The sequence below is a fragment of the Brienomyrus brachyistius genome, chromosome 7 (genome assembly GCF_023856365.1).
Source record: "Brienomyrus brachyistius isolate T26 chromosome 7, BBRACH_0.4, whole genome shotgun sequence".
Lineage (NCBI taxonomy): Eukaryota > Metazoa > Chordata > Actinopteri > Osteoglossiformes > Mormyridae > Brienomyrus > Brienomyrus brachyistius.
Window position 1 is genome coordinate 10547335 of NC_064539.1, and position 10045 is coordinate 10557379.

The 10045-nt window shown below is 39.8% G+C and overlaps 1 protein-coding gene and 1 non-coding gene across 2 annotated transcripts; both read left to right on the forward strand.

Annotated features, from left to right (window-relative positions):
• The first annotated feature begins 3227 nt into the window (after positions 1 to 3227).
• rpl37 (ribosomal protein L37) lies at positions 3228 to 4952 on the forward strand. Its single transcript, XM_049019219.1, has 4 exons — positions 3228 to 3300; positions 3873 to 4008; positions 4219 to 4303; positions 4849 to 4952. The coding sequence occupies exons 1-4, from the start codon at positions 3298 to 3300 to the stop codon at positions 4916 to 4918; spliced, it is 294 nt and encodes a 97-aa protein (XP_048875176.1). The 5' UTR covers positions 3228 to 3297; the 3' UTR covers positions 4919 to 4952.
• On the forward strand, positions 3725 to 3803 carry LOC125746933 (small nucleolar RNA SNORD72). The gene has a single exon (XR_007399109.1). It is a non-coding gene; the product is annotated as a small nucleolar RNA SNORD72 (small nucleolar RNA).
• Positions 4953 to 10045: the final 5093 nt, after the last annotated feature.

Here is a 10045-nt window from a genome sequence, read left to right on the forward strand (position 1 = left end):
AATGTGGAGTCAGCGAGAAAAACAAGGTCACTGTGGCATCTCTCAAGGACAGCCTTGCGCTCATCCATGGGAAAGGCATGGCCGATCGATTGTAAATCATAACCTAATTAAGTGTTCATGGAGGAAATTGTTTACGTTTCATGGAAGCTATAATCGAAAAGACGCAAGCGTAATGTTTATACATTGTGAATTATAAAATGATTTTTATTTCATTTTTTTCATCTATGTTTACAAATCTACTGCAGGTAGGGTCGTATCGTATTTTAATTTCACTGCAGTATGCTTTGGAAACAGCATAATATAGAAACTCTATGCCCTGTCATTATTTAATCTGGATGTAAAAAAATTAAATAAACGGAAAACTTAAAAGAATTAAGCATCTCTGTCAGGTTTTTGATCCTGTTGTAGGATGAGACATATACTTGTAAGATAAATACATGTATGTAAAATAAGGCATATTGCAGCTGACCAAAGACTACCTCGTGCTGTGGCACTGTTCATTAATATTTTTGCCTTTTGTTTTCCCATTTACAGGGACCTCTGCTGACTTGTTACAGTGGGATGACTGAGTTTCAATCACCAATATACTTAGTGTCAGATTTTTATCGACACACCTATTTTCAAAAACCATTTAGCAATGTGGGGTACCAGGAAGCGTGGGGTACCAGGAGCTTTTGTCAGGGTGTGGGTAAGGAGCATAATGACCAGGGTGATAGTCATTAAGCTGAATAAAAACATTAATTTGTATATCACACATTTTTTGAACATGATTCAAACCCCCATTTGCAGCAAGACCATAGTACTATGGTACATTGCTGTGCCACTAGATCTTTAAGGATAACATACATTTTTTAAAAGCATTATTTAGGTATTTAAAGCTGAGAATGTAATTTTCTCATTATAATGATTATGTAAGGTTAATAATCATAAAATGGAGCATTCCTTTAACAATTATTATTTTTTGCTCTGGTTCTGTGTATAATATGTATATCTATGTATAATATATTTCCATTCTATATTTCCTGTATGAAATCTACATATTTCAGAATGAATGTCTTGTGGTTTACCTGAGTTGTAAAATCCCCTTTCTGGATGTACTGGGATGCTTCATCAGTGATGCACCTGGGATCCCCAGCTGTTTTTGGGTCTTTCACCATCATACAGCCTCATCCAGGTGATCTATCTGGGGTTGAGATGATAATTTTAAAATGCAGGCAAATCTACAATACAAATATTCTGCCTTGAGCCCTGTGCTGCCTAGTACAGTACAGGCACAGACGACCTATAACTACAGGTCTACGCTTTAAGGATAGCCGTTAAATTAAGGTTACGTTACCAGGAACCTTGCCTTTCAGTGGGTAACGTGACAGCCTTATTTTGTTACATTTATCAGTAGCCACTGATTATAATGATCGTGTTCCTGAAAGTATGTGTACAAATGGATGTACAGATTAATTAGATACTCAAGTGCTGTAAGCTCCTCATCCTCCCTGCCAAGATCTTTTATTAGGATATAAATAACACTTAGTTGATCTGCTTTTCTTGTGTGTTGGAAGGACCTTTAAGAAATAGGGAGAAGAACACTTTTATTCCAAATATTGATCAGGGAAGCAGTAGTAGACTATTCATAGCTATGACACGTACAAGATTTCGATCGTTACAAAAGAGGTGATGAGAATTCACCTTCATCTAGCGCAGGGGTAGGCAAGCCTGATCCGAGAGTGTGGGTATCCAACAGGTTTTCCATCCTACCTGGTCTCTGATGGACCAAATCTGACCTCAAGCAGATAGTAACTCATCAGGTAGGATAGACATCCTGCTGGGTACCAACACTCTAGTATCAGGATCAGGGTGGCCAAACCTTTGATCTAATTTGCATTACATGCTGCTTATTCATTTAGGATGTCATGTATTACCCAATTATCATTTGTATATTCAAAAGCAGGACTCATTGAAGAGACTGCTATGTGGACTTTGTTAGGATTTTTATTTATGAGAATAGGGATGTTCTTTCGGCCTAATACCAGAACAAAGGCTATTTTATAACTGAAACTTTCATGATTGGACTGTAATACATATATGCATTACGGTACTTTATGACTCTCCAGTATTACATAGCATTTAGTATAATGCTCTCATCAATAAAAGATAACATTTTATTAATATGTCCAGATCAATAACTGTAATATCTGTCAATTGAGGGGGCCAAGCTTTATGCTAAACTTTGTCACACTAAAAAATAGGAACCAACTTGCAGGCAGGCAGGGGAGGGGGGCTCACCCTAGACTGGTGTAGCATAAAAAGCAGAAGGTGTGTGTTGCAGGGTTGTTGTAACATTATGCTTACAAAAAGCAAATGTCAAAATAGAGTTGTATTTCACGTATGTCACGGGAGTGGAAAATAACAAGACCAGCAGACGCCCCAGACAGGCTATATAAGCCAGACACAGACAACAGAGTTTGAGCTTCCTTGGGTATGTACTGTATGTGCTTATAGGCTGGCTCCCGGATCGCGATCTGTGCAAGAAAAAAAGGGCTGACTTCGCCTCCAGTGTGCATCTCTTTCCTCATCAACGGACTTGGCGGAGTCTAACTCCAACACAATATCCATCAAAACATCTGTGCATAGTATAAAATTGTCACAAGCAAAAAAAATGCTTTTTTTTAGAACATCCATCCATTTTCCAAAACACTTACCCTACTACTGGGTTGCAGGGGGTCTGGAGCTTATTCTGGAAGCAATGAGCACAAGGCAGGGAACAACCCAGGATGGGAGACCAGCCCATCGCAGGGCACACTCACACACCATTCACTCTAGCTACTCCAATTAGCCTCAGCATGTTTTTGGACTGTGGGGGGAAACCGCAGTACCCAGAGAAAACCCCACAAGGACATGGGGAGAACATGCAAACTCCGCACACATGTGATCCAGATGGAGACTCGAACCCGGGTCCCAGAGGTGTGAGGCAACAGCGCTAACCACTGCACCACCATGCCGCCTTGCCTGTAGAACATAAATACAATAAACAAAGTTTACATTTCTAAAATTAAATCTTGAAAATTTTTTCAAATATTTGTTCTTTTTAGTATTATAAATATATATGAGCTGCTATTGTAATTATTGTCTAACGACTAAAGTGCTGCAATTAATATTAGTTACACTAGCCTATTTTAATGAAGTTAGCTTATTATTGTGAAACTCGGGTTTCATTTATTGTTACACCGGAAGAACTCCGTGCACATTTAACGCAACACCAGCTAGATTTCCGGCCTCTATCGTGTCCGCCTCGAAAGGAAGATGGTGAGTTATGGAAAGCGGGCAATGAAAACATCTAAAAACATCCGTTTTTCTGATGAATTTTAATTAAAATATACTTGATGTATTGTAAGATTGTAATGTCATTGTATCGTCATTCTCAATATTGGCTAGTATATAGTTTGCGTCGCTGTTTTAATCTTTAGTTGGCATTTAGTCCATTTGTACGTGGTAATTAACGGTAAAAACTAATTCTTAGTGCAACTTAAGGTTATGTTGAATTTTTAATCATCATATGTAGCTGAATTGTAAATGTGTACAAGTGGACTAAATTCCATCGGGTAGTTTCATATATGTAAGCTAATGATTAGCCTGTTTCCTAGCACACAGACGTTGGTGGTAATGTGTAGTAGAGTACGTTTATATGCCTGGGAAAGGAGGCCTGCCACCCCAAACCCTTTCGACAGTCGTCTTGTCAATGATGTATTAAAAACAAATGTCTGAACAGATGATTTCCGGTGATTTCTACTTTTATCCTGAGACAAGACCAAAGCATCGTTAGCATGCTGTGCTGAAGACGTGTGTACTCGGTTTACTCAGTATTTCTCTATTTCCAGACGAAAGGAACTTCGTCATTCGGTAAGCGCCGCAACAAGACGCACACGCTGTGCCGCCGCTGCGGCTCCAAGGCGTATCACCTGCAGAAGTCCACCTGCGGCAAGTGTGGATACCCCGCCAAGCGCAAGAGAAAGTGTGAGTGTTCATGGTGTCTTGACTTACATTGAAATATATATACGATGGAACCATTGCTCTGGAAAGCTTTAGGGCTGACCGATTCTTTTCAGTGCTTCAAGCAGCGGGTTTGAGCCTTTGGTGTTAGTTTTGGTGGTGCTTGATAGAAACCACCCCATGCCTTGTATTTATCTTGTGCTACGTTTGTAAGGTAAATTTCTCCCAATTTAGATAACTGGAGCGCTAAGGCCAAGAGGCGCAATACCACCGGAACAGGACGCATGAGGCACCTGAAGGTTGTCTACCGCAGGTTCAGGTGAGCGCATTTCTATGGTTTTAGGTTTTTCTTTAGTCCATCGCTATTGATGGATATTTTTAGAAGAAAGGTCCAGTGAATCATTTTCTGTTGATGTAACCGAGTCTGTCAGGTATGAAGTTAATGTGTTTCTAAATACATGTGACTTCCTTTTGAATACTGCGGGAATAGTCTTAAAGTTTTGACTGAAGGATTACATTCTGTATTTCAGTTGCTCTGTCCTTGGGCATATTTTGCTGGAAATGGGCTAATGTGTTTGCTTTTTTCTGGCCGTGTGCAGTTAATTAGGGTCACATTTCAGTTACTGTGTTAAGGGATTGCACTCCACCTTCATATGGTGCTGCTTGATGCAATATAAGCTCAAATGTTTGCATGTTCTGATATCGATGAATGAGTACTGCAGACTAATGGGCAAACGTCTGAGCAGATAAATGATAAGTTTAGCCCTGATTATTGTCTCATTGATTTCTAACACAGTTAAAGTATAATGGTTCATCAAGGCACTGTTAGTACTGGAGTTCTTACATCTTTCTTTCTCTCCTCAGAAATGGATTCCGTGAAGGAACAACTCCCAAGCCCAAAAGAGCAGCAGTCGCTGCCTCCAGCTCATCTTAGACGTTTTGTTTAAAATAAATGTGCTGAAAATTAATCCACCGTGTCTCTCTCTTCCTGTTCTATGGGCATGTTCATGTAGAGAGAATCTCTGGTCTGCGTTGAGCATCCTTTTTTATGTATTTAGTCTTTTAAAGGCTCAGTTGGTTTGGACTCTGTGTTTATGATCAGAAGGTCACTGGTTCAGATCCTAAGGCTGGCAGACTGATAGCGCTGTTGAACCCCTGAGCACAAAGCCCTTAACCCCCAGCTCCAGGGCCACTGCATGATGGCTGACCCTTTGCTGCGACCCCCAAGTTCGCTCTCACCTGTATACAGTTATGTGAAAAAATTAGGACACCCCATTAAATATTTAGCTCTTTATTATGAAATATCAACAGTATAAAATCTTCTTTCATATCTGTAGATAAAGGTGATGTAATTGCATCATCTATGCAAAAACAAGAAACAAATTCACTTATTCACTGATTAGCATCTTAGTTAAGTGAATTTTTAATTTCCACTGAGGAAAAAGTTAGGACACCCTCACATTCATCACTATTTAAAATTCCTAGAATTAGATTCAGGTGCACTCTTTCAGGTGAAAATGATTAGAACATCGTTACAGAGCTTTTTGGAGCCTGTCTTATTTAAACCACAGACATTCAGTTTGGTTTGCTCTTGGTTGTTGAAATGAGTGGTATCACCATGGTAAGATCTAAAGAGATCACTGAGGCTTTTAGAAGGAAGCTTGTAGATGCATATGAGTAAGGGAAGGGATATAAAACGATCTCAAGTTTGGAATCGGCCGTTCCACTGTCCGGAAAATAATTTACAAGTGGAGACCATTTAAAATGACTGCCAGCATGGCTAGGGTAGGCTGTTCTAGCAAGTCCAGTCGAAGAGCAGACCGCAAGATGCTGGAAGAAGTCTCCAAAAATCCTAAAATGTTATACAGGAAGCTCTTGCCACAGTTGATGTCAAGGTACCTGCATCTACCATCAGAAAGAGTCACTCAAGTTTGATTTACATTGGAGCTGTGCAGGGAAGAAACCCTTGCTGTCTGGGAAACGCTGTTTGTCAGAGATCACCTAGACAAAGACCGGGGCTTTTGGAACAACATGCTTTGGACAGATGAATCTGAATTTTTTTGGGCGCAATAACCGAGGACATGTTTGGAATAAACCAGAGCCGTTTGAGCAAAAGAACCTCATACCAACTGTGAAGCATGGGGGTGAAAATGTCATGGTTTGGGGCTGCTTTGCTGCAGCTGAACCTGGCCAGCTCACCATCACAGAATCCACTATGAATTCTTCATCGTATCAGAGGGTGCTTGAGGACAATGTGGAAACATCTCTCCAGAAGTTGAACTTGAAGTGGGGGTGGACCATGCAAATGACAATGACCTAAAACATTCCAGTAAATCTACCAAGGAATGGCTTACAAAAAAGAAATGGAGAGTTCTGGAATGGTCAAGTCAAAGCCTGGATCTGAATCCTATTGAGATGCCGTGGGATGATTTGAAGTGGAAGTGCATGCAAGACACCCTTCAAACATCACACAGCTTAAGGAATTCTGCGGTGGAGAGTGGGGAGAACTTTCTATTAGTCGATGTCTGCAGAGATTGATAGACGGTTATAGGAAACGTCTCATTGAAGTTATTTTAGCTAATGGGGGAAATACTGGCTATTAGGGCATAGGGTATCTTAACTTTCTCCACAGTAGGAATTGACATCTTAGTTAATTTCCTTTGTTAAATAAGTGAATTCGTTTCTTGTTTTTGCATAGATGATGCAGTTATATCGCCTCTCAATATTAAATCTTCTTTCAAATATTATTTATGTAAAGAATTAAATATTTAATGTGTCCTTATTTTTTCACATGACTGTATGTCACAGTAAACTTTATTGTCATTCGGACCCTACAATTCGAGAGCGCGTAGTAGAACGAAATTGCGTTTCTCCTGGATCAACGTGCAAAACAAAACAAAATATTACAGGCTACACCCAATACAGAACCGTCTGTGTCTGTGTGTCTCATGGAGAGCAAGATCAGAATCGGCGTTACTGGCCAAGTATGTTTACACATACAAGGAATTTGTCTGTTTTTCTGTATCGATGTCCACAGGACAGACATGCACATGTACACAGGAAGTATGTACAATGGATATAAAAAGTGTACACACCCCTGTGAAAATGCAAGGTGTTTGTGATGTTAAAAAATGAGACCACAACAAATCATTTCAAAACTTTTCCCACTTTTTATTGTGGTCTATAACATGTACAATTCAACTGAAATACAAACAAGTCCGTTATGGAGGAAAAATATAAAAAATAAAAAGCAAACAATAAACTGGTTACATAAATGTGCTCAGCCTTAAATTAATACCTTGTTGAAGCACCTTTTTTTATTTAATTACAGCATTCAGTCTTTTTGGGGACACAATGCCTGTCAATTAATGTGACTCTGATTAACCCCAAATAAAGTTCAGCTGTCCAAGTAGGTTTTCATGACCTTTACTCAGTTGTATCCTAGTTCGCAGAGAGCTTACAAAGCATCAAAGGGCTCTCATTGTTGAAAGGTATTAGTCAGGAGAAGGGTCCAAAATAAAAACACAGCATTAGAGTTACCATGGGGTGGCATGGTGGTGCAGTGGTTAGCACTGTAAGGGGCGGCATGGTGGTGCAGTGGTTAGTACTGTTGCCTCATATCTCTGGGTCCCAGGTTTGAGTCTCCGCCTGGGTCACATGTGTGTGGAGTTTGCATGTTCTCCCCATGTCGTCATGGGGTTTCCTCTGGGTACTCCGGTTTCCCCCCACAATCCAAAAACATGCTGAGGCTGATTGGACTTGGTAAACTGCCCATAGGAGTACATGTGTGAGTGAATGGTGTGTGAGTGTGCCCTACGATGGGCTGGCCCCCATTCCTGGGTTGTTCCCTGCCTCGTGCCCATTGTTTCCGGGATAGGCTCCGGACCCCCCGCGACCCAGTAGGATGAGCGGTTTGGAAAATGGATGGATAGATGGATAGATTTACCATGGAACACAGTGAAGACAGTCATCCAGGCCCAACTAAATTTTACAAAAAATACATCAAGTCTCCCAAAAGCATGTGGGAAAATGTTTTATAGTCTGATGAAACCAGGGTTGAATTTTTTGGCCACAATTCCAAAAGACATGTTTGGTCCAAAAACAACACTGCGCATCACTAAAAGAACACCACACCCATGGTGAAGCACGGTGGGGGCAGCATCGCACCCACGGTGAAGCACGGCGGGGCAGAATCACACCCATGGTGAAGCATGGTGGGGGCAGCATCATGCTTTGGTGTTGTTATTTATCTGGTTTATTCTTGGTTAAATTCTCCTGGAACTGGAGCTTTAGTCAAGGTGGAGGGAATTATGAACAGTTCCAAATACCAGTCAATTTTGGCTCAAAACGTTCGGGTGTCTGCTAGAAAGCTGAAGATGAAGAGGAATTCAGCACGACAATGACTCCAGGCATGCATCCAAATCAACAAAAGAATGGCTTCACTAGAAGAAAATCAAAGCTTTGAAATGGCCCAGCCAGAGCCCAGACCTAAATCCAAAGGAAAATCTGTGGGGCGAAATGAAGAGGGCAGTGCACCAGAGATGGTCTCACAACCTGACTGATTTGGAGCTCTTTTGTGAGGAAGAGTGGGCAAGTCAATATGTAGCTAGACTTCTACCCAAAAAAACTGAATGATGTAATTATATGAAAAGGGGCTTCAACAAAACATTATTTTAAGGATCTGCACACCACCAGGTTATTGTACATTTTTATTTGTTAAAGTTGAGAAAAGGTGAGAAAAGTTTTTAAATGATTTATCACACTCTAATTTTTTTACATGACATAAACCTGGCATTTTAACAGGGGAGTGTACACTTTTTATATCTACTGTACAGTAGAGACTTAAGCCAGACGGCCATAGTGCAATGGTGTAGAGTGCAAAGATGCTGGTTACTACATATGCATGAGGTACAGTGGATATCGGTGATAACAGGTCTACTGCAGAACTATAGTCTGTGATACTGTGTGACTACTTTATGTGCTCATGAGAGTGACGGCCTCTGGAAACTGCTCATGTGTCTGGAGGTCCACTGTCATCTCCACGGTTTTGAGCGAGTTCAGCTCCAAGTTGCTTTGACGGCACCAGAGGGCCAGCGATTCAGCCTCCCGTCGCTATGCAGACTCATTCAAGACTCATCGAAAATGGGATAGGCAAAAAGACAATTTTCAATATTCCCTCCATTCTATTTGTATCTTTACAGTTTATACAAGACTAGAAGCATTTTGAGATGTAATTTCAAGGATATAACAGTGTTTTGATCACAATCCAAATCTTTACATATTCACACAAACAAGAGCCACAATAATCAATGGTATCGGTATATTATTATTATTTTTCCGCCAATAACATGAGGCGTAATAAGTTTTCATTTTCACTTAATCAGGTTTTAGGCAATGAGTCTAAAAGTAATTATGAAAGAAATAACTGGCTAAATCAGTTTTACTATAAAGTTATTAAATTCTGCCTAAAATAAAGTAACACTGAATAATAGTGGCAAATATATTATTAGTATATACTAAATTTAATAAATTAACTTGAACACAAAAATTGTGAAATTCTTTCCTACAATAAAATACAAAATAGAATGTCAGTCTTTCCCAGTTAGGCCAAGAGAAATCATTAATGTATGCTATTTCACATCAGAAGGACATTAACCTTATGACCACCTAAATGTTCCTTTTTGAATAGTGTATAGCTAGCTATTTGTAGTGTATTTTGTTATTTGTAGTGTTTTGGGATCTATCTAATAAAATCTAATAAAAACATTTAAAAAATATTTTATGGGGAGGGGTTAATGGAAATAACGTAGTATTTTTTTGTTCTGTTACGAAGACACTATTTTACTGTAAGCCTACTCAGGGGACATGTTTTGCAGACATCTGAACTGATGCTGGGCTGAAGTAAATTTCATTCAGGACTTTATTCTTTTTAGATGAAAAGTAGAGATGAAAATTACAGCCAGAGGCTTTGGACCTGTGATCCTGAATAGGATAAGCTGTTACAGAAAATTGATGGATGAATGGATGGATGGATGGATGGAAAATTACCACCCTCTCCAGC